This window comes from Cyprinodon tularosa, unplaced genomic scaffold, assembly GCF_016077235.1.
Source record: "Cyprinodon tularosa strain WSP-4 unplaced genomic scaffold, ASM1607723v1 ctg404, whole genome shotgun sequence".
Taxonomy (NCBI): Eukaryota; Metazoa; Chordata; class Actinopteri; order Cyprinodontiformes; family Cyprinodontidae; genus Cyprinodon; species Cyprinodon tularosa.
The window spans coordinates 69136-94866 of record NW_024039124.1 but is presented as its reverse complement, the minus strand read 5'-3'; the positions used below and the strand labels follow the sequence as shown (position 1 = coordinate 94866).

The window sequence follows — 25731 nt, the reverse complement described above, 5'->3', positions numbered from 1 at the left end:
ATTTTATGACAAGTTTGCCCTAAATGGATCATTAGGATACAAAAAACACAATAAGCTTTGAATTTTAACCCCAATAAATTATTACATTTTAACCAAAAAGTAACTACTGTATTTAAACTGGTCTGTTTAAGAGTTGTAATTCTTTACAAGAGTGAAAAACAAAGGTAAGTTGCTCACTTTGAGGAATAAGTTTCACTTTCTGAATAGGTTTTCCTATGTTTTATCTTTCTCCTTTAGTCCGTACTAAAAAATGTCATAATTGGGAACAATATCTGAAACTCATTCAATTAGTTGTGGTACTTTACTTAGGCACGGCAGATTTAAATTTCGACATCCTTATAATAAATGAAGAAAACATCTGTTATCAGATTGACACAGCAGTCACACCTCCACTACTGCATGATCCCTTTTCCAGGTCCTCCATCACTAGTTCCCGTTCAGGGACATGATTGACTCGCCTGGAAGCGTTCCTATCCATGCTGTTTAAGGAAATGGGCTCCAGTGATGTCTGTACATTATTAGCTGGGAGCACAGAGTTCCCCTGCAATCTGTGTGAGTAGCTTTTCCGCCTCTGTCCATCTGCTGCACACAGGCTGAACTTAAACACAGCTTGGAAACCTCGACGGAAATTCTCATTGAAGAACCCATAGATTATTGGGTTGACACTGCTGTTGAAGAAAGCCAACCAGTGTGCAAAGGGGTAGATGTAGATGTTGATAATCCTGTACTGCTGCTCCGTCAGCCTGGCGTAATCACTCAACATCATGAGAGTCCATAGAGGCAGCCATGAAAGAATGAAAAGCAAAGCAACGATGAGAAGCATTTTTATCACCCTTTGCTTCTTCTTTGACACATTGTGGCGGTTGTCCTGGCCTGGCTTTCCTCCAGTGGGAACAGCTGTTTTGAAGAGTGTAATTCCAATCCGAGCATACATGATCACAATGAGGGAAAGAGGGGCAAGGTAGATGTTTGCAAACAGGACAGTGGTGTAAATTTTCCTCATTTCCTGGTTAGGCCAGTTCTCTCTGCACCAGTAAAAGGGGCTGGTCTTGTTGTCGTAACCCAATAAGACTCGAACAGTGTGCTCCTTGGTCACCTGCAGCATCACACCAGAGGGACACATGATAGATATCGCCAGGACCCAGATAACGACAATGATCAATGATGCTGTGGATATGGTGAGCTTTTGCTTGAATGGGTAGACAATGCATCTGAACCTGCAGGTTTAAAGGAGACACTTCATTTAGGCCATACATGAACAGTGAAATTATTTGGACAACTACTGTTTTTTTCAAAAGGGTAATGATGAAAGTGTAGTGATATGCAGAACAGATATTCAGCCAAACTGAACATCTTTTAGTTTGTCACATTCAAACCAAAAATGTGAATGTATTATTTATTTTTTAGGATTTTATTATCCAGTAATAAAGTAATGTATAGTGGTGAAAGGTCAGGAGGGGGATATTCCTTTAGAATAGGTGTAAGCAATGTCAGCCCTTGAGTGCCACTGCCATGGAGCCTTTGTGAACATGCTGGCTACAACACAACTGAAATACCACCTTGAAATCTAAGCACGTTTAGCAGAGGCCTGACTATTCAGTATTTATTTGTTTCAGGTGTGAATGCACATAGACCAGTTTCAAAAGCTCCAGGACAGTGGCTTTGGAGGACTGACGTTGCCTACCTCTTTTTCAAAAATAAAATAAGGTCCAAATGTCTTCAGAATCCATCTAACTGTAGTGAATCTCAGCTTAAGTACAGATGTCCAGTGACTGTGTAAAGGGATTTTTAGAGAACATTACTGGGAATAAAAACAGCTTTACAAAGTCCAAAGAACACACTGACAGATCAAAGAAAGTTGTGAACAAGTTCAAAAAAGAATTAGATGTAAAAACAAAATCCCAAGCATTGGCCTCTCATAGATCTGAGTATAATAGAGGATCTGATCTATAAAAGAACACGGCACAGCAGCAAACCTACCAAGTCATGGCTATCCACCTAAAATTAAAGGCTGGAAAAAAGACCATTTAGTTTCAAGATAATTCTGAAGAAGTTGAAGGGATCTATTGCTCAGATGGGTAAATCTTTTGACAGCTGTTCTCTTCACAACTGCTCTTTAAAAAAAAGGATCTAATAGTTAAAAAATATGTTTGTAATTTGGTGTGCTTGCTAATGTAAAAAAACACCAAAAGCATGAAGAAGAAGGTGCTCTAGTCAGGTGACACCTAAAGACAATTGTCTGGCCTAAATGCTGAAAGCTTTGTGTTGTGAAAGGTTAAACTTCCATTGTGATGAGAAAAACACCATCCCCTTGTTGGAACATGATGGAGGCATCATCATACTTATGATGGTTTTAGTCACCAAGGAGAGGAAAGAGTCAGAGTTGGATGTAGATATAAGGAAAATATTGGAAAAAATACATTTTGAAAGCTATGAAACTGAAACTGAGATGGAGGTTGATCCAGGAAAACTAGTATAAAATACAGCGAGAGCCAGAGGTGGTGGATGTGGAGTCATCAACTCATCTCTATGCCATGTGTTTGTTCTGACCAGGTGAACCAGGGGAGTCAAATATGCACAGGGAATTTCATTATGCAAATAGGACTCACCTGGTTCAGTGCCTGGACAGAACAAACACATGGCATTGAGACGACTTGATGACTCCACATCTTTGGAGAGCTGCAGTGAAAGGTCTGAGTGGTTTCAGTAAAAAGTGTTTTTAAGAATGACCCAATTTATAGCCCCATTTACACTAACCTTTTGAAAACGTGCCTAGAACGGTCCGAGCACGGTAACCGAGATAACTGCTGAGTGTAAATGGCAGGCACAACTGAACCGGACCGTGCTAGACACAACCGAACCGCGTTAAACTGGTACTAGTTCATCGGTAAGGCTCGGCCTTGTTCTGTTCGAGCCTGGATCTCAGATAACAAAGAGCGCATGAACAGGCTGCGTCATCTCCCTACAGTCAATCTCTGTAATCATGAAATTTTAGACATTCATAAAAATACTAACTTCCCTGCCATGTCACACGATTTCCAGTGATGATTCTACTTAGCAGTGTGATAAACCTGAGGCCCCGTCCACACGAAGTCAAAACGAACACGAAACGCTGATATTTTCCAAAACGTTTGCCGTAAAGACGGAGACGTAAAATAAATGTGAGCGTCCACACGAATGCATGAAAACGCTGCAAAATGTATGCCAGGCCTGTAAGTGGCGCTGTGGTGCCAAAGCAAAAATAAGCGACGAAATGTTGGGCATGCGCACTAATATTTATACATGGTTGCCCTGCAGGTCCATTTTCGTGGTTAAGTCAAATTCAGGTGCTGAACTATGTCGTCGATATTGCTCTGTTCTTCCTGGAGATATTCCAGAAGAAGAAGATTCTGTTGTAAGCCCGACAGCAGGGTGAGTAGCATTAGCAGCAACGGCGCCATTGTTGTTGTGATACTGTGTCGCGCATGCGTGTTTAGAGGCGACGCTATGACGCATGCGTGTAAAAAAAAAATATGCGGTTAGAGAGTAAAGATGGAAACGCGAAAACGGCGTTTCGAAATCTTCCCACTCTGGAGGCTGAATAAAAAAAAGATCGTTTACAGACCCCCGAAACGCCGGCTTCGTGTGGATGAGAGCCTGGTTTGGTGAAAAACTTGGTAAGTTTAGGCCAGGGTTCGTCTTCGTGTGGACGGGGCCTTAATGTCTGAAGTTGTTCCCTGCGTCTGTAAGCCCGGATTAGACTATCGTTTGTTGTATCCACTTCCCAAAAGCCTTATAGCGTTGTGTGTTCCCCTTAGCGTGGTGTGTAAACGGTCGCAAGGAACCCAGCTTGGCACAGTTATCTGATCCAAGCTTGGTACGAACTCGGCACGGATCTGTTTTAAGAGGGTAGTGTAAATGGGGCTAACGTCTAGGCCCGAATCTGTATAATACTTAATGTTCAAAGACCCTCTCCATCCAGTTCGGTTGATTTTAATCTATTTTGTAAAGACAATTGCGCAACACTTTTAGACTTCAGATTGGAAAAACACCTGTAGTTTTAATTAAAGCCAAAGGTGATTCCACAACGCATTGAATCATGGATAAGATTAAAAAAAATATGTAGACTCAACAATTTCCAGGTGTGTATCCGTGATATGAATTAAAGCAATTTCTATCTATTTAACTTGTCTTTGTAATGTGAGATAATGTGGGTTATTTTCTAACACTGGAACCTTCTTAGACTATTCCAGCCAAAACAAAGAGAAAAGTTTTTTTTTTCCTAAATTGTCTGTAAAATCTGTTGGATCTAAAGATACAGCTTAACTTATTAAAAGTTTTAACATAGAAAGTATCACTAAATGGTGTTGAAAATGGTCTGATTAGTTCCAACTTTCCTGAATTGCATTTGGGGTCATTCCATTATATCTATAAAGCTGTTAGCACAATTAGATATCATAAAAAAAATCTTAATAGCTTTAACAATTTTTAATCTTCCTACCCTTTCTGATACTAGTAATTTTCTGTCTGATAAGGTGACTTTAAATTGAAGACACCAATGCACTGTAGAATTAATATTTTCTTTCCAGGGGTGATGGTGTCCTCTAGGGATTTCAAACATTGACAATGATATCACAGGACACCTAACCTCTAAATAACAGCTGTCACTTTCAAAGCTTGATAGTTTCTGTCGCCCTTCCATCCTCCATTAAGTCCTCTGAAGCAACTGAATGCTTTGGCTTATGGTATGCAACATATCTCTTTTTTTGGCTTTTTCTTTTTTTTAAGGCTTCCACCCATACCCAGAGTAATCACAATATCTCTATGGGAAATGGGCAGACAGAGAGGAAGCTTTTAGGTCCCCTCTTCTATATAACACCGCTTCAATACATTGAGATTTGCAACAACTCTTTCCTACTGTGGCCAAGGGATACAAATGTGCTTAGAATACATCAACGTGCAGCGAACTGTACAAGAAGTACTGCAAACACTAAAATTAGACTAGTACTGGAAACAATACTTGCAAAATAAAATTTTACCAAAAAAAATATTTAAAAACACATACTAAGAAAAAAAATGCTCTGTTTTAGTAAAAAAAAAAAAAAAAGAATCCTTACCGATCAACTGCAATGGCAACCAGAGTGAAGACGGAGGCTGAAACTGAAATCCCTTGAACCATGCCACTCATTTTACAGACCAGGCTTCCAAAAGGCCATCCTGTTGACAAAAAAATTAAATCCAACTTCTTTAACCACAGGGACAACCTGCTTAAAAAGATTGCATGAGGGCTCTTAACTAAAAGTTGTGACACATAAAGGGGTACTTATGGTTTAGGGAGTCAAACAACAATTTTTCAATGAGAGATGATTATCGACTGAGCACCGGTCATTTTAAAAAAAAAATTATTTTATGACACAAATAATATGTTTTTATGAAACACACAAATATAACAGAAAAAGCAGTTTAGGATCATATTGAAGATTTCAACAAATTTAATGAGGAATCTTCAGAACTCTACATTCCAGGATAAAGTTCCTAGTTTTTGCACATTTGTGGGCATCCTTAAGATAAAACAGTGCAAATACCTTTGCAGTCACATTACATTAAAGAAACTGAGCAAGTCTTGACTACTGTCCTGATAGTGCACTGATAATATCATTACCTTGCAAGAACAAAACTGTTCTGATTGTTAAAAGAGATTTGAAATAAAATTATTGATGGATTATTGATGGATATAGCTGGATTCTGTCAAAGGAAGCTGCCCATTGACAACAACAAAGCTCCAGCAAAAGACTTACTGGCAGCATCGACCAAGCAATTAATACCCATGAATACAAAAATCTGACATCATGGAATACACAGCTATGGGAAGGTTACTGTTGATTGACATACTCTACAGGGAGGCTGATCCAGAAAACTGCAAAAGAAACAGTCTCCTCATAAATTGCTCTATTTAGACAAGTTTAACCTTATTTTAATAGAGGGAAACAGTCATGCAGCCATGAGTTTAAACAGCAAAGTCATTTTAATACAGTGGAAGATATTTAAAAATTGTGGAGATAAAGTAACAGCTTCAAAACCAATAAAAGACCTATCCGCGACCTGGACTACAATTCTGATGTTGTTTGAAGTAGGCCACTCTTGAACCAGAGACAGAGGCTTACCAGTAATTAAAGGAAAAAGGAACAGACTTCTATCCACAGTGCTTACTAAATTTTGAATTTCAACAGGCTGAAAATAGATTAAATGACACAAAACCCAAGCTGGTGCAGTGTGAAATTCCAGTCTCTGTAACCAGTGCTGATTTGCAAATCATACTATACATCCAATCACTTATTTTCTGCACCCACTTTTCCTTAGCAGGGTTTTGGTATGGAAATATTAGCCTAAAACTTTACTAAGTTGAGTGCTAAGACCTTCCATTTAGACCACAATTCTGTGTGAAATATCTTTTTTGGTCTTCAAAGGCACATGAGTGAAATTTTACCACTAGCTGGGCTGTTGAGCACTGTCTGTAGACATGTGACAGAACTTCTCTTTAACTCCACTCCAGCTGCAACCCCAACCTGAACCTTTGCTTCCACATATTTCCAAATGATAAATGGACAGCAAAACAGCATCACCTTCCAAAGGAACATGTCTAGTGAGGAGTTGAGTAACTCATAACTTAGCAAGTGGAGTTCATTTTAGTAAAAGACCATCTCCGGGTGAATGTTTCGATCTATTGAAAGTACTCTGCAGTTTTACTCCCACACTACACTGCTCCCTCTGAACAGGGAGGAAATAAAGCCTTGAGTAGAACCTGTTCACATGAGAGTAGAGAACAACACAGAGAGATGGTTTCTGACATTGCACTATACTACTTTTTCTTTTTATACAGATAAAATAATGATTTTTTGCTCAATGGTTCTATAATATATCTGCTTTTTTGGAGCAACTAAATTTCTTTTTGTTTTTAGAGATAAATCATAATTATTAAGATTAACACTGATTAAGCTTAAACACTTGTACACTTAAACACTTGTAACATACTGTACAGTGAGTCTGTGAACAAAAAATGTTTCAAGTTTTCCAAGATTACCTAATCACTAAGAAACTTTTTAAAGAATACAAAAAAAATCTTTCCAAATAATTTTCAGTCAAAACTCTTTAAAATAGATGCAAATATAATTCAGTGCAATAATCCAAGCCAACTACTGTGTAGTCTGTATAATTTTGACTTTTTTATATGCTGAGTACATTTCTGCAGTGCATGTGCAATAATCCAATTCAACTGCTGTGTAATATATCCTAAGCTCTCAATCATGCATATATTTTTATATCTAAAGGAAACATATTCCAGGACATTACAACTTTTTGTGCTCTTTTTTACTATGTTCACTCTTTTTATATTGTCTGTTGTATTTTTATTTAATGGGTTCTTGTTTTAACTCTGCACTTTATACTCTATATAAGCTACTGGAACCAGAATTTCCCTGAAGGAGTAATCCCAAAGGATGAAAAAAATTGAGTCTAAGTCTAAGGGCCGGATTTATCAAGATCCAATTTTGCGTGCAGTAATTTGCGCTCGCAAACTGTGAATTTTGCGCAAGGGGCTGAACCATGGTTTGCGGGTGATTTAACAAGAGCGATTGCGTAACTGGTGGCAGGTGCAAAACTGTTGGAGACGCCCTATTTAAATGATGGTTTTGCGCGTTTTGTGGTTTGCGGCAAAGTAGTTTGTACAAACTAGTGCATTAAGAAATTTAAATCTTACAGTGACACCCCCACCCCCTCCAAAAATATATATATATATATATATATATATATATATATATATATATATATATATATATATATATATATATATATATATATATATATATATATATATATATAAAGAAAAAACTTTGGCAACCTTTATCCCCTAAGGTGGTATGTGGCTGAATTTCTACTTCATTGCAGTAAAAAAAAAAATAGGTGTTTTGTATTGGCCTGTAGAAAAATGCACATACCAAATGGCTCACAAGAAGTGACTGTGGATGTGATTACTGCGCGTACGCATCCCCGCAGCATTGGCATGTTGCTCCACAGGCGCAGAGGTCGGGGTTCTCTGGTAGGACGTCAGGGCGACATGGCATTTAGAACGTCGGACAGCACTTCTGAAAAACGAGACTGGGAGATCCAATGTTGCAAGGAGTTTTGTGATAGCTGGTATTGCGTGGGTCCTCCTTGTGGCTGGCTCCAAATCCAGTCGGAGTTCCCCCAACAGCTCCAAAATGGCAATGCTGGATAAACGATATGTTTTGATGATCGTTTTCTCGTTCATTCCAAAAATATTCACACGGAGTGAAAAAATGCGTTCTCTGCGTCTTCTTCATTTCGATGTCTCCTTCTTGCGACAATAACCGCTGCCATGAGGTCAGATTATGCATACAGACCATTTGCACCTTCTTTTGAAACGTGTTAAATATAGAGTCAGATACCGTTAGCAAAATTGCTTTCAGGTTTAATAAATCACTTTGTGAGTGCTAAATTAATATATTTACATGTTCTCCTCCCACAAGACGCACTTTTGCATGTAAACGCCCCATATTCTATATTCATTGCAGAAAAAGTACTAAATGGATAAGAGGCGCTATTTAGCACGTTTTAAAGACCAAATCCTTTTAGCACGCTGTTGATAGATCAGTTTGTACATTTTTTAGCGTGCGCAGTGAAATAGCTCACGTTTTTATACACGCAAACCTTTGATAGATCCGGCCCTAAGTCTTAGACATATTTCATCTAAGTCTGATGCCATATTTTGTATAGATTGTAAGGTTATTGCTGAATTTCTTAATTTTCATCTTTTTGGTATAATAAAAAATCTATAAATTTGTATTAATCAAAAATTAGTACATATATTTTTTATTAAATCAACAACTAACAAATTTGACAAGTTGCAGCTTGATAACTCCTTTTGTATGGAATTTGACTTAGCCTTAACTCCTCCACATATATCATTTGAGAGGGCTTCGAAGAGGTCATATCTATAAACACATGAGTGGGACGGGAACGCTGAAGGGATTTGCCCACAGTAACGTTGAAGCTTATAGAGTGGGAGCAGCTTCTATGTCTGTTAGGAAGCCTGATGGCTGAACCTGCAGAGGTGCTGAATTGTGTAGGTGTCTTATCATGGATGACTGGAGATGGTTTGTTTCTTCTTTCTTAAGGAAATCATAACAGTACATATTTCTTCTTTAAATGAAAAAAGAATGTAAATAGGACAACTCCTACTATATGCTTTAATAGCATTATATTTGGCAGGAAGAAGGCGTATAGAAGTCTAAATGGAGCTTTTCTCGTTTATGCTTTTATATTTTCTTCACTCTCAACCCATCTTTGATTTCTGTGTCCTTCTTTTGCTTTTCACTATTTTTAAGAAGAGAAAAAGATGGAATATACAAAAAAGTAAAAAAAAAAAAAAAAGCAGCATTGTGCATATAGGCATCTAGACTACTACTAATCTACTAAGGCTTTCATTCAAAATATTCAGGATTAGAATACAGGAAAAGAGAAAGAATCTGGAGAAAAGTTGGAAGAATAAACATTTCTTGTAAGTTGGAAGGGCAGTTGATAGACGTGTTAGAGAAGAAAGGCAATGTTTCTTTAACTTAATCTATTTGTTACAACCAAACTTATGCCTCAGCTTCAGTAGCAAAGTTGAGCTGTCATGGAAGTAAATAATATAAAAACATGGATCCATGTATATCGACGCCACAAAGCTTAAAGCATCTCAAATTGAATACTTTAACATAATGAGTTCAATGTACTCCTATAGACTCAGCAGTCCCTGGATACTTTGCTACATCAAATGAAAAAATTACCAATAACAATATTTGCATATGGCTTTGCATGTGTGTTTATAGTTTGCCAATAAACGTCATTGAAATTGAAAGCAAGTTGGATTCCCTGAATGGAATCCTCTCAGATCTATAGCTTATAAACCTTGGTGTGAAATCTTTAAGGAAATGTACATCTCTATGTTTTCAGGTTATTTTGAATCTGGTTTTTATATGAGGACTTTGAAAAGGTGAGATCAATGTAAAAACTACAGACTGTTTGAACTAATGTGTTTTCCTGCTTACTGTATACAGCTATACATTCATATTCAGTAAAATGGTAAGTGTTCTCCAGTGAGAGTTTTTTTTTTTTTTTTTTTAGATTAAAGGTACATTTTGAAAAGAGCAACCTTTAAACACATAGTAAACAGACCCTCCATTAAGCCACATTTCTGGATCAAAATGGTCTTGCTTTATGGCTTATGTAATACTCTAGCGTTTAATGTTTCTTTTTTATTAGCTCTTTTACATAAAACAGAAAAACATCAAAATCACAGAAATAAAGGTTTTAAAACAGGCTGTGCATAAATTGTAGATATACTTTCCCAGTATAATGGAACATGCAATAAATTAACTTTTTAAATATTCTAATTTGATGAAGTTGGCTACATTATATATATGTGTACACTATGTTAGGCTAAAACATGAGAGCTGTGCCGCTGACAAAGCTGCAGTTTAAGCTGCATTTAGAGTTCCCTACTTTATTCTGTATAAACTCTGTAAGAGATTTCAACCTAATGTCCTTGTCTTCTCCTCCAGCAAAATCATTGTCTTGCACTCAGTAGTTGCTCTATCTATAAATCACATTGGTAGCTTTAATGTCAATGTGTCTGTTTTCAGAGTTTGCCTTCTGTCCATCTCTTTTAAGTGAGCTGTTTAAATTTGACTCAAAGCCTCCCTCTGAGTTCAACAGAAAGCTTGAGTTATTCTAACTGCACAGACAGTTCAGTGCACTCTGTAATTTAAAGGATTAGGGTTTTCCTTATGTGCTAGTCACTCAATGAAAAACTAAAGTAAAATTCATGGTCTTATTTAACTGTAGAAAAGTTCTTTTTAAAAAGTTATAAACTATTTAAATCTAGTTGACTGATGAAACAGAAGATGTCAAAAGCTGAAAAAACAAAGTACACCTCCTCTGCTTAAAGAAAAAGTCTGTAATCCCAACCTTTTTTTTACTAAGTTGCTTTATAATGTATACACTTTAAAGCTAGGCAGCAGAAACCAAACTAAAGGTGTCAGGCAGAGTGGTGGAGGGCTGATTTAGGGAAATTTCCATATTCTTAGCAAACATAAGGTGTGTGTTGAAGTAGATGTCATTTGATAAATATGATCATATTAACTATAAAATGAAGGAGAATCAACAAAGCCTTGTTGTAAAGAGTTAAATACTCTTGCCGTAGCAATCTGCAAGGTTTTAATTTGTAACGATAATAACTGCTCCTAAATTAAGCCAGCACTTATGCAATGAAAATTTCCACATTTTTTCAAATTGCCATAGAAGAAAGGGGTAAGAAATGGCCCCTGAGTCACACTTCGGATACCCTCCTCCAGTCTATCTGTATAAACAGCTTGATTGATCAGAATAATGTACATTGATGTGACGATCGACTTAAATGGAGCCAAAATTCCTTCCTTTAGGAAACAGTGCTGCATTTTCCTCTTTGTTGATCACTCAGATCTCATTATAGCAGTCTGCTTAAAAGCAGCACAGAACATGAGGCTGCCACCAAAAAGTTTCCCGATGAAGGGCTGGGAGACTGTTGATGAGTTTTGCCTATTTTCTGATTGACAGATTTCTTTGACTTACAGTAGATGCAGCTCAGTTTCTGATCTCTGTGAGAAAAACAAGCCCTCTGCCTTCTGGTTACTGAGATGGAGCTCACGTTCTGATCTCTGTGACAAAAACAAGCCCTTTGCCTTCTGGTTATAGTCTCTGATGTTCCTTTTTCCTTTAAAATGGCTTCCTGCATCAACTTGGCCAATTTTCTCTGTCATTGACTATTCTGCCATTTCTATATATTGCTCAAATAGATGTTGACCACCAACCAAGTGTCATCACTTCAGTCCTATTGATTTAACATTCTCACAATTCATATTTTACCCCCTTCCCTTATAGTTCCTTAACTATTACCTAGAGATTACAACTATTAGACATGTTTTTCTCTTGAGCAATGAGCAGATTGGTTGGTACACAAGTTGTTTTTTCCCCTTCTCAACTTGTGTAATTGTTTTGTTATTTGCAGTTAACTGTTTTTCCTCTGTTTTACAAAAAATAAGTTTGGCGGTATCAAGTTAAGGTAAAAGTTAAAAAGAAAGCTCAATATTTTCTTCTAAATCCCATCCAGCTGCTGACCCTACTGCAGTTCTCATAGAAATAGGATATTTTCAAATAAAGCCGACATACTAATCAGGACTTTGCTAGTCAATCGTTAGTCAATCCATGCAACTCGCTGAGAATGGTTATCTAATCCCCATACAGAATAAAAAAAAGATAAATTAGCGATATTTGTGTATGCAATGTTTCAGTAGAAAATATTTTCAAGCCTTTGTATTCCCTTAAAACTTCTGCTCATTATAAGTAGGGCTTTGATTAACATAAAGCCTAAAAGTTAATAACATACCATGTTATGTCACCATTATGATATCAAAAGGGTCAATAGTCAAAATGAATTAAGGCCACTGCAATTCTGTTAGAGCATACTTTAAATCATGTGCTGTCAGTGTTTCTTAATCTTTCACTGCAAAAGGAGTGGATTAAAGTACAGTCATGATGTCTTCCTGTCTCTGAATTGGCCTTTGATCCATTTAATGCTCAACAGTCGTAACATGAGTGAAGTAAAGGGCTGTGCCTTTTCAACGTTGCTTTAAAGGCTTCTTTGCCACCCTATAATTAATGTTGTAAATGTTTCCATGCATTCATGCCTTTTGGATAAGCAGGCTTTAAACAGGCTTTCATGCTGCAAACCTTTTCGTCTTCAGTCATGCTAAAACAGAAATAATTAGTCATCTGTGATGAAAATAAATCACCTTTAATAAATCACCATAATCTGCTTTATGGTTAATATTATTAAGCAGGAAAGCCAAAGGCATTCTGACTGCCATTGTCATCCTCGCTGAAATTCAAGAAATCATTAGTTGATTTCTGTTAGGTATTAATGGCTTGCTTTAAAGACTGTGAATATAATTGGAAGGTTTTAAATAGTGGAATCCAGGGGTGGGTTTAAAAAATGGATCAATCCATTGTAATCCAGTTTCCTTTGAATGGCCTGACAGTGATTGATTAAAAAAAAAAAAAAAAAAAAAAAAAACTTAAATTGCTCTACTTTTTTAAATGTTGGTAGAAAAACTTTGTGACACAGTCATGGGAATCAAATTGAATATCTTGGGTTTCATGTGTTTTTAGCCACATTATTTACACAACCTGCTCTGAAGTTAGAATTCATTCAAATATTACATTTTTGTTTTGGTCAAGTCAAATTTATAAAACATACATGATGTACATTATATATCTCTACTTGGTTCAATTCATAATGGAAGTATGCATACTTTCACTAATACATCTTTTTGTTTCTAGTATTTGCAACATCGCTAATTTTGACATTTTCTTCCATATCCAAGTATAGTTGTTATTGTGTAATATCCTTTTCTGAATCAAAAAACTCAAACTGAGTCATGAGTTGAATCAAATTTTGCCCTTGTAAATAGAACAAATCCAGGACATTTGAAATGATACCCAGAACTAGTAGAACAGTTTCTACAAGCTAGTGATGAGTTTTCTAAAAAAATAAAAATAAAACAGATATAAAATTAGTCATTATTAAGATACAAATGGTTTTGTGAAAAATACATGGAGCAAAGTGGTAAAATAATCATCACTGATGGTCTTATTCAGAAACATGTACACAAAGGGTTTTAAAAGTGTGTTTTCTGGTATCTTAGAATAAAAAATATTGAATAAGTCATGAAGTGCAGAGAGTGAAGACTTATAAGTTGGCTTCCGGCACTACTGTCACAACATTTACACCAAAATTTGTTCAAAACTATTTTGTTGGCAGACATGAAAGTGGTGATAATCTGTTTTTTATCAAATGTTCTGAGGAAATTCTCCATGAGCTGAACTACTGAGAGTAAGTTTGCAGGGTGATGCAGTTGTTTGCCCAGTTTCCTTGAAGCGAGATGGTTTCTTAGAAAGTCTTAAAGCACACGCTGGGTTGCTTAGACACTCAACATCTACTTAAGATGTTAATCATTGCATGGCTGTTTGTGATGTGCATCTTTGTGTTGCCTTGTGAAGGACTTATTCAATAAGTCCATCATGACATTCCTTTTCAGCTGTTGCTAATTTGCTCTTTTTTTATTGATGATGTTAAAGAAAAGCTCTGTTTACACCTTGAAGCTTTCTCTCTCTGATTTGTTTTCCTGAAAAGAGATCGCTTGGGATAAACTCTTTAAATAACACTTCATATGTATATTTATTAAATAACCATGAGACATGACTGCAGATTTTGAAAGAAATTGTAATCTTACTCAGATAAGAGAAGTTGCTTAGGGTTACAGAAGGCAGTTGCTTACCAACCGGGCTCACTTCACAGGAGGTCGCCCTGACAAACATGTAAAATTATCCTAAAAACGATCTAAGATCATCTTTTTTGTATTTTCATAGTAAAATTTGACATATGAAAAAAAACTGCTATATTTAATGTTCCTCCATTGTAATTTATAAAACACAGTTAAAGCTCCCTTTAAATGTTATTAATCTAAATTTAATATTTCATTTAAAACAGCTTTTTCAGATTTCACACACTTAGAAATTTTTACTTTAATCCCAGGCAATAAACATGCTCTTAGCATTGCATTAGGGCTGATGTTGTTTGCTGTTAGACCAAGGCTAGATATTCAAAGAGATTTTTTTTGGTTTGTTTGTTTCTCTTCTTTTTTTATTTTTATTTTTAGCATTTTTAGCATATAAGCTGAGGTATTCTGAAAAGCTAATAACATGTCATTCTGTTTACTCTGCATATCTGCAAACTGTCCCACACATTTCAGGATTATGTGGTGGCAGAAGGGATTTTACCATCCAAAGACCTTCAGTCAGCTGGGGATTCTCTGAACTTAGTCAGTATTGGACATGTTCCTGATTTGTTTTGTAACAGCTTGTTTCTTCGTTGTAATTCTGATGCTTGAAACCTACTGTTAATGAGAGACTTGAGGTAATCCTTGGACAGAAATTATGATTTGCTAGCTGGAAACTGATTTTGGTAACTCTAATTTCAATGGGAAATGAACCAGCCTACAAATTTATGGTAAACATAGCCTCAGATTAAACAGCTTTTTTAAAAGCGGTAAACCTCACTTTACATATAACATCCCAAAGCAATTGTAATTTTTTTTCTGCCCTGCTTGAACAGAGTGAGAATGCCAAGAAGTTCCCCCACACAACCGGTATTACTAACATTCCCCCACTCAACCAGCATCAAGAACGTGAGCATGTCAACACTGCTGCCACTGGAGATCATTTGAGATGTGTGACATCAAGAGCCAGCTGTCAGGTGAAATTAGCACAGCGTGTGAAAATCCCTGGTGTTTGCACTTAAGATGCTCTTCTCCATGACAGCTCAGAAGTTCAGCTCCCTTAAGGGATTCCTTTATTCCTTGGATCATAACAAAATGTCACACTGATCATTTAGTCTTTCCAGAAATATATTAGCTGTCAATAGATGGGAAATAAAACCATATTTAAACTCACTGTAAAAGTGGTTTTATATAGTATAAACATATACTTTGCAAATATATACATCACATCTGTGGACCCGAAAAGTTAACCTTTCTTTCCCTATATTAATTTCTTTTAAAATGAAGATGTTCTTGATAAGTTAAACTTTTTTTTAATCCTAAGCTTTGTTTCTCATTTTCAAGGTCAGGATAAGTTTATAAAAAGAAAAGCAACACGGAAGAATAATTTTGAGACTCCAGACTTATTATTTTCTGTATTACCTACACCCTAAAAGTCTGACATCTTGAGATATAAATGCCATTACTAGAGGTGCACCTCTAGAAATGTCATTACTTTGTAAGCCCCATGCTGGGAAAGTAATGGTATCAATGGATTCTGTGGTCCTCTCTCAGAGCTACCAGCCACTGTGCCTCCCTGTTGTGTGCCTCCCATATGTCGTTCCAGTACTGTTCAGTTTCCAGCCTTGGTGGGGTTGTTTCACTATTGTTCCCCTGCCACTGAGCGTACACTTTTGCTGGTTGAGTTGCTAACAGCCGGTTTACTGTACCCATCTGGCTTCATTGTCTCCTGTGTATCTCTTTAGGCGGCTGGCCAAGGCTTGGAGCCTTTGTTTGGCAGTTTCCAGTGCTTCAGTTATGGGCATCTGGCTATACCTCTTGGGTACTTGCCTTTTCATTGTACATCTTAGAGCCTCTGTCAATTGACTCACTTCTTTCCTTGTTGCCTTGATTTAATCCTCCAGCCTTCCTTTCCATGGTGGGTATGTCATTACATGGTTGTGCTCACAGCCAAGCATCTCTAGGATCACTGCTGCTGTTCAGTATATCAGCTATGTCAGTGATGGTTGATACAGGAATTGCTTGCAGAGCTTCATTCACATCTGCTAGTAGACTTTCTAATGGTACCTCTCATAGTCTCTGTAACTGGCTTCGGGGTTGCCTGGTGGACATCTTTGCCATGATCTTAGTTTTCAGGTCAGTTGCTGCCCTGTCCAGTGTGGGTGCACTTTTTGGAGCGGGTGAGGGGGCTGGTGTTAACTTCCCTCTGACATGGGGTTCTAGTTCCTCCTTGCTAGAACAGTGCTTTCAAGTTGTGAAAGCAGTTGTTGTTTACGGATGTTAGAACATTGAGTTACTAGTTGTTTAGCTGTGATTGTAGACTGGGGTATCAAAGTCTCCATTTCTCATATAGCCTCTCTGGTTAGGGTTACTTAGGTAGTAATAGAGCCCAGTTCTCACATCTCGTCCATTTCATTTGTGTTGTTCCAGTAGCCCATTTGACATCAAGGTGCTCTGGTTCCCCAACACCTGATGCTATACCTTGAAACAATGTGTAAGATGTAATTGCCATAACAATGTAATCAATACATGTCTATTACATGTACATCATCAATCTAGCACTTTTGGCACATCTGTATTATTATGCCCCATTAACCCTTTAATTTTATTGTTATGGATTTGCAATATGTTATAATACATGATTTAGAGACTTCATTGACTTCGTAATGACTATGCAAGGTAATTTGCGTATTTTTTTTATTATAAGTTAAAGTAATCTACTTATGCTATGAAACAGCACGTATGTGTCAAAGTGATAAATATCTCTCTTAAGCCCCTCTGAAAATGAGAACATCATCATTGTTCAATGCTCTAGCACACATATTGTTTACACTGTGACCAGTCTAACTAGGGACTACCAATATGGCGGCCGGTGGCTTCCTTCAACCCTGCACTACCAACGGGCAATCAGCAATCCAGTGAATAAATAGAGATCACTGGTTTATACTCGTTGCCATTTGCAGATAATCTTTGAATTAAAGCATAACAGTGCTATCGTTATGTGACGTACAAATCTTAAAATTTGTATGTAAAATTGTTTAATTCTGCAAAATCTAGCCAAAAACAGTCGTTGTGCTTATTTTATAGGTTAAAGAGAGGCTACTGCAATTTATTTGTCTAATTGGTTAAAATGGTACAGCAAAATTTCTACGCCAGAGCCTGTGTTGTGATATATTACTGCATGCAATATTCTTTTAGTCTGAGACTACAAAATACAGAATGACCAAGGAGACACTAGAGGATAGGGGAAGGGACTAGAGATAATTTAGGATAATTATTTTGCCATGGGAAACATAACCTAATGATACCTGTTTGAAAAACTTTTTAATAAAAGATATTTTGACAAGGAAGAATCCTATTTTAGTGATCTACAAATGGAACAGATGAGAGGAGAGAGCTTTTAATAAATGTCAAAACAGCCTGCCTTTGAGACTTCATATAAACTTAGGCATTATCTCTAGCAGCAATCTTCTCCAACACCATCTCCTTTTCTAGCTGTAGTGCTAGTGCTCCATATTTTTTAAACACATTCTACATTTATGTATTAAAATCTCTAATTTCAGTGGTTTGAAATTGGCACTTCTATTGCCTGTTGTCATGATGACTCATCGAATTGGTGCTTCACTGATAATCGCTCTTTATACTTTTTATAAAGAGCCATATAAAGATATTCTAGAAAATGTTATGTATGTATTGAACCCCAATCATTTGCTAACATTTGCAAATACAATATGCTAGATGATAACCTTTAATTTGCACTAAAAGTGATATATTCCTGCAACGCTGGTGAGCCTTTTTGTTGTCTGCTGTATGTTTTAATCTAACACAGCCTTAATGACATACAAACCAGTCTCAATATAGCCCCATTTACACTACCCTCTGTAAACTGATCCGTGCCGAACTTGGGTCAGTTAACCGTGCAGAGCTTGGTTCCTTACAGCCATTTAAACACCACGCTAGCACAGTTCTTCACCTCCTAGTGAGAATCTACAGTATTACAGCCCTCTAGAGGTAAACAAGCAAATCAACATGGCAGTAACCGTAACATTCAGGTAGTTTGCCAAGAGTCAGGCAAAGGACGCAGCCTTTGGTGAATTTACTTGACAGAATCGGGTTTTGGGAAGTGGATACGACAAATGATAGTCTAATCAGGGCAACGACAGGAGTTGAGGTTCATCACAGTGCTAAGCAGAATCAGCACCCGTAACAATCGTGTGGCAAGGTAGGGAATACAGTATTTTTATGAATGTCTGAAATTTCATGATTACGGAGGCTGACTGTATGGAGATGATGCGGTTGCTAATGCACTTATCTGACAACCGGGCCAGAACTGGTTTAGTTTTGTCTGGCATGGACCGGTTCAGCTATACATGCCATTTACACTCAACAGTTATCTCGGTTACCGTGCTGGGACTGATCTCGGCACAGTTTCAAAAGGTTAGTGTAAATGGGGCTACAGTCATAAAACTTTTTTCTTTATCTTTGAAAAAAGAATGCAGTCCTGATTTCCTAATTAAATATTTTTACCTAATAGTTTATTAAACATTTTTCATAAATATATAATTAGACACAGATCATTATTGTCATTTCCACCTTGTTCAAGGGTTCCATTATTGGAAAGGATAGGTCTAAGTCCTCTCCCCATTAATTAACCCATCATAATGGCATTCTATACCATAATACAAAATTCAGTTCATATTCAGTTCATAATACAAAGTTCCCTTCATCATTTTCATATATCACAAAATCCAGTAACACAGAAACTAATAAAAAAAGACATAAATACTTAAAATCCTATGGTTTTGGATTGTAGCAAAGATTAAAATTTGACAGGTTTGATGTAAAAGCAAAGGATGAGTCTGACTGAAAGTCCTCGCATACAGTGTCAAAAAGTTAATTAAAAGATGACAGAATTTCAAGCTTAACCAGCAAAATCTCAACCAAAGATTCATATGGAAATAAGACATAATGAAAATTCTCAGAAGCAAACATCAAAAGATTAGGAGAGGTATTTTTACCCTTTTGATCTCTGAATAAAGCATACCGTATTTTCACGACCATAAGGCGCACCGGACTAAAAGGCTCACTCTCAGTTATGTGTCCCATTTCTGTATTTAACACACATAAGGCGCACCGGACTATAGGGCGCATTTTTTATATACAGGTACAAGTCCTCTACTACCTTTAAATACCTCTACTACGTATTTAAAAATACAGCGGGGGCAAAACTGAGTATGACTGTGCTTTATTCATGTATTTATTACAAAGTATTAATCAAACCTGGCAGCTGGCCGTGTGGCAGACACATCGCAGATGACACAGCGCTGTGGTCACTCCTAAATTAACTTAAAATCTTGAAACCTGCTGACGGAATATGTTCGCTTTTATTGCCGGTATCCTGGTGCCTGCAGCTAAAATTATTTAGATGAAAAACACCTGCCAGCAGCCGCGGTGAACCCCAGGCTGCCCAGCCTACAGGCTGCTGATGAAGAGATTTCTGCTGTCAGCGCACCGCTGGTATGTGGGGGTCTGAGCGCCTCCGACAGAAATAGATAATCTGGATGAACTGACTGCAATTATTAAGTTTTCAGGTGGACTTTCTCACTTAAAAACATATTAAAACTACCTTATTCCCACTGATCACAGCAAATATAGCTGCAAGATTTAGATTATTTAGATGAAAAAACACCTGCCAGCCACCGCGGTGAAGAGGAGGAGACGCGCCGGGGATGCTGTTGAATTAAGTTTTCAGGGAGAAAAATAGAGCGGGAGCAAAACTGAGTATGTTTGTGCTTTATTCATGTATTTATTACAAAGTATTAATCAAACCCCTCAAAGTCCTCATCCTCTGTTTCTGAATAAAACAGCTGCGCTAAATCAGACATGCCAGTTTCCCCTTCTTCGCTGTCAGTCACTTTCCGTGCAGCACAGCTCCTCAGAAATAATGCCGGCTTTTGCGAAAGCTTGAACAACAGAGCCAGCAGACACTTTAGTCCAAGCATCTACAATCCATCCGCAAACTGTGGCGTAATCTGCCCGGCGCTGCCTTCTTATCCTGAAACTGTGGTCTCAGTCTGTCATCCATCGCTCCCACGCCGCTCACAGCCTTACTTCGAACGGCTGCTTCACACCGATGTCGAGCGGTGGAAGCTCCTTTGTCAGACCCCCGGGATAACGGCGAGCACAGCGTTCATTTGATTCACCTTTTTTTCACATCGGCTGTGAGATGGGCACGCAGCGATGGTGATGCGTGGAAAAAACCACCTAGTCTTCTCACATACACCTGCCTCAGCCACGCATCCATCCAGCCTTTTCCATTTGCGTTAATATCATATGTCATCAGAGCGCTGTCTGTCTCGCTGGCAGCTCCCAGATCAGCTTCTCTGATTGGTTGATGCGGCGCGTCCAGCAGCAAAACTTCAATTTTTCCATCTCCAGCAGCAGAAGCGCGTTGGTGGTGCTTCAGATGCTTAAACGCTCCCGACGTGCTGCACCAAAATGCGCTGCGGGACCTTTTGCTGCACCTATATGCGCGTCAACCATTGACTTTGCATGTAAACACGCTGCTTCTGCTGCACCTGCTGGGTCCGGTTCACACCGATGTCGAGCAGCGTTAATTTGTTTCCCCATGTTTTTCACATCAGCTGTGAGATGGGCACGCATGGAGTTACATATTAACAGCGATGGTGAGGGGTGGAAAAAAAACACCTGGTCTCCTTACATTCAGCCACTCTTTCATCATCTCCTCAATGAGGTGGTCTCAAAAGTCGCAGTTACAACACACACACCGCACCATAGGGCGCACCGCACATTTTGAGGAAAAAAAAAGACGTTTAAGTGCGCCTTATAGTCGTGAAAATACGGTATTTAAAGCTGAAAAGTTTTCTCCATCTGAAACAGACCCATGGAACTAGCAACTACAAGAGAAATATCAATAATAGAGGCTAAAAAAACGCTTAAAAGAATTGAATTACTCTTTTGCACACCTTACAGCATCCTGCTTTATTTAGACAGACATCTTTAGGTTGTGTCCTTTTTCTAGAAATGGCCTAATTCTAAACTTGTTAAATACCTCATCACACTGTAATTTCCAATAGGCAGGTAAAACTCCACTTTCAAGTTCTCCTCCCAGCGATTTTAATCAACTATGTTCTCTTTTAAATGTGTTTCTAATCTATTTTCTGCTCCTTCTGTTGTGATTTCCCAACTTTTTATCTTATTTTGCCAGTTGTGCTCATTTAAATTCGGGATGCTACATCTGCAATCAGTGTGCCTGCAAGGGATTCATTTTTTATCTGAACTGCTTCAATCTATGGTTTATAGTGAGACTTAGTTCCTAAAAGGTTGCCGTATAGGCAACTTCTCTAATACTGACACAATAGAGCCACAAGCTATTCAACTTCATGCCACATTGCATTGATGTCTTCATTCATGCAAAAGGAGTCCTGACCAGATATTGAGCGCATAATATTTTAATCATCCATGGGTGTTTGTGTTTTGGTTTTCTTTTATAGGCATGAGAGGTGAGTAGTAGCAATTTACATTTAACCAGTTCCATTTACTTGAATACGTTTTTAAAAGAAAATTACTTCTTTGGGTAGGGTTACTGAGCTGAGTGAAGTTGTCCCTATACCCTCTTCAAATCAAGCAAAAAATAGTGTCAAATGTTTGTGCTAGATCAGTGCCAGTTAGCGTTGCCAAGTCCCTGAAAAAAAAAAGTGACGTCTCATGTGCGTGCCAGCTGACCCGATTGCCTATACCCCTCCTGGCGTGGTGATTTTTTCTTAGCCCCCCTTTGTGTGTGAAATTATTTTTTTAACTATTTGACTCAAATCTGCATTTAATTAGATGCATGTTTGCTGTGTGCTTTATATTCATTATTGCAGCCTTTTTTCCACTGAGGTATTTCTTTTTTCTCATTCCTCCCTATATTTCTGCATCCTTTTTTGTTTTTTGGAGGGGGAGCATCGCTATGTGAAGGTGCACCTCCCCTAAAAACAGCATCAGCATTTAAATTACTCTGTTTGTCACCCATACTGCTCTGTTCTCTCCCGCTATCTTCTCCGTGAGCAACACTTGGCTTGACCAATGGGATGAGGGTATTCTGGATCATTGCATATATGTTGTCAGCTCATTGGTCACAACGCAGGACAGGGCCCGGGAACAAGTTTACTGCAAGTTTTGTATGTAACGTGTTCATTTTCCATTAGCTTTTACTGACTATTTTTTTACTCTCAGTAATACCGGACAAAGTGCGTTCCTTTTCCACTAAATACGGGACAGGTGCTTCTGTTTCTAAATACGGAATGATTCTGTTTGTCAAGGCATGGTTGGCAACTGAATAAAGTAATAAAAACTTCTGGAGTGCATTAAAGATCAGTGCGCACCCCCACCTTCTTCAAATTAAACAAAATTGGTGTCAATCAGTTCTGCTTAGTTGTGATGGTTTGTGTATCAAATGTTTGTTTGTGCTGCATTGTTTTAAGTTGCTAAAGAAAAGTTGAAGATCAAAACATTTTGTCAGCAGTTTTAAAACAAAAGCAGCAAAAATAAAATATGCTTGGTGCACAAAGCCGCAGAAATGTAGCTGAAAAAAGTGACAGCAATTTGAATTGGTTCATACCAGCTGCACATTAAAGCACAAAATTAGTTGAATTGCCTGACATGAATTTTGTTTTATTTGAACAATGTGGGTGGGGCAGCTTCACTTGGGGATGGTAATTCTTCCATTAATTCATTTATTTTTTTAACTTTAACAGTATTTTTAGAAGTTAAAATACTCTGATTCTAGGAACATTTCAGGCTCCCAAACAAACTCACTTCCCCAAATCAAAAACAAATGTTTATAACCAAACATTTGCAAACATTTCTCAACATCTATTGCATTCAGGAAGCTTCAGTTCTTCTACCCAACCATCACTGATAAAGAACAGATTAAGACCGTCTCATGCTACAGGAACCTAGGCATGGTTAGGGACTGCCACGTAAGTGCAACTCATGGACTGACCTTAGTAGCACCAAAGCTAAGCAGAGACTCTGCTTTTAAAAGAAACTATGGTCATTTGGCGTCAATAAAAATTTTAACTGACCAATAGTTTTAATGTTCTCTTCTGCTTTTATTGAGAGTATTCTGTATTTTGTAACAGCTGCTGGCTGTGCTGCAGAGGCTTAGAAGAAATCCTCTGGCAAGCATGGAGAAAATATACGGATAGTGAAAGAAAAGCATACAAGCTTATAAAACAATATAGTCCCTCTAAGATCTGCTTTCTATAGGGGGAAGGTATTCCCTAAATTTATTCTTAAGAATGAAGGCCAAATGTTTTTCATCCCACAATCGATTTCATCATTAACTGTAAAGGTAGTAAAAAGGTACCATAAATGACTGAGCTAATCCATCCTTGTTGTTAATAACTTGTATTAATGTCATTTTTGTCTATGTATTTCCTTTATGTAAATGCCTGCTGACAATGCTTCAGAGCAATGAGCATCTACTTACTGACTTACTGACCTCGCGACCTACATGACATCCCACCCACCCAGTTCTTTCACATACATATTTTTACTGTACATATTCCAGTTAAAAGCTTTATGTTGTGAGGAAGTCTAAATTGGGAAAATTGGGATTCTTCTGTTTAAATATGTCAGTTTTTCATAGTTCACGGAGGCAGGAGGAGTTAATGATAAAAGCTATATCACCCATTTATACCCCCCTCCCATCCACACAGTGCTGATTATTGATTTATATTTTGTGTTCCAAAGTCAGATCAAATCTTTTATTCCTGCTCTATTTGCTCTGTTGCTCATCTAGCTTGCCTGGCATCTGCACTAGATGTTTTGTGGAAAAATGCATACCCACAAACCTGTGATCCTTATATTGTGCGGTTTAATAGAACAGATTGCAAATTTAAGTTTCATTTAGCGTTTTGGCCAAGTTCTACCTACAAGCAACCAGGAAGTTTGAAAAAAAAAGTCAAAAAAAAAACAAGACTTAAAAAAGACTTAGACTAAGACAAACTTTAATGCCGTTTTGTATACACAGAGTATATACAAAACTTTTGTTTTTTACAGCTTTCATGACATTTCCTGCAGCAGTGATCAAATGTAAACATTGGGGGGGGGAGAAACATGGTGCCAAAAAAGATAAAAATAAAAAAAATGCATTGATATGGTCAGTTTGATGCAGAGTCCTTGAAAAAAATGGTTATTTGAGTTTAGGAGGCACTGTGACTGAACAACTCCTTTCACAGGCAGAGTTTTCCTGGCTGTCCAGGGCCATCAACCTGCCTTGGTCATTATTAGAACTGAGAGAAAAGTCTGGTCCATGTCTAACCAGGATAAAGGTAGTGGTAAAATCCGAATGAAAATCCAGAATGGGATTATCATAATTCATGGGTAAGCAGTTTTATTCACCTAGCACGAAATGTGGTGGAGATCCTCCTAATAATACAGTATAAGAGAAGAGTTATAGTTAAACTTAGAAGCTCTGGCTATATTACAAAACAGCAAGAACCCTATTCTGGGAGGTCTAGCTCCAGCAAAATATCTCATCACAATGTTGAGAGTTTCTTTGACACAAACAAGCCCTACCATGAGTTCTACCACCCCCCAGGTTGAGATGATATACTTATGCAACCATCTTGATTTAAAAAAGGTGACATACTACCTAATTAGCTAAACTATTTGATAGCATCGACTGTATTTAACACTTTGCTTACCTGTAATTATGTTGTCAAGAAGAGTTGTGGGCATGCAGAAAATTCCCACCAGCAGGTCACTCACAGCGAGGTTCAGGATGAACAGGTTTGTCACTGTCCTCATATTTCTGCTTTTCAGCACGATGAAGCACACCACACCATTTCCCACCATGCACACCACAAAGATAAGCAGGTAGGACACGATGAAGATGGCTGCAGTGGACGGCTGGTGTAGGTAATAGCCAACATATGTGATGTTCTTCCTGGGTGTGATGTACTCCACGGAAGAGTTATAAAATGTCCAGTTGTCGTACAGATGAGTGGAGTTGTTTACTTGTCCTTCATTCATTTTAAATCTGCAAAAAGAGATGAAAGCACACGAAATGGCTAAGCAAAAGTTGAGAGGTGAAATTACTACAAGAAAGCTAACAGCTAAGTCAGAAAGTATGTAAAATACCCATTTAGGTGCATTTATCTGCGTATTTTTCTCCCTTAGTCTGGTAATAAAAAAATGCCCATGCATTCTCCTTTCAAAAGAAAACAGAAATTTAAAATCCTGCATTAAAAAAAAGAAACTGCTGAAGCAAATGTGAAGCAGGCAGGCCCAAGGCAGAGGAAAGATT

The 25731-nt window shown here is 37.7% G+C and overlaps 1 protein-coding gene across 1 annotated transcript; it reads right to left on the bottom strand.

Moving 5' to 3' along the window:
• Positions 1-235: 235 nt before the first annotated feature.
• On the bottom strand, positions 236-25462 carry npffr2a (neuropeptide FF receptor 2a). Its single transcript, XM_038298279.1, has 3 exons — positions 25130-25462; positions 5097-5196; positions 236-1217 (listed from the first exon to the last, which is right to left on the bottom strand). Exons 1-3 carry the CDS (start codon positions 25455-25457, stop codon positions 365-367), a joined length of 1281 nt encoding a protein of 426 aa, XP_038154207.1. The 5' UTR covers positions 25458-25462; the 3' UTR covers positions 236-364.
• Between the last annotated feature and the right edge of the window lie 269 nt (positions 25463-25731).

Bases quoted from the DNA above. Each gene is read 5' to 3' on its own strand.
- npffr2a (XM_038298279.1), bottom strand. From the start codon at position 25,457: ATGAATGAAGGACAAGTAAACAACTCCACTCATCTGTACGACAACTGG. The intron at 5,197-25,129 runs GTAAGCAAAGTG...TTTTGTCAACAG, and splicing joins TCTTGACAACATAATTACAG to GATGGCCTTTTGGAAGCCTG. The intron at 1,218-5,096 runs GTAAGGATTCTT...TTAAACCTGCAG, and splicing joins GTTGCCATTGCAGTTGATCG to GTTCAGATGCATTGTCTACC.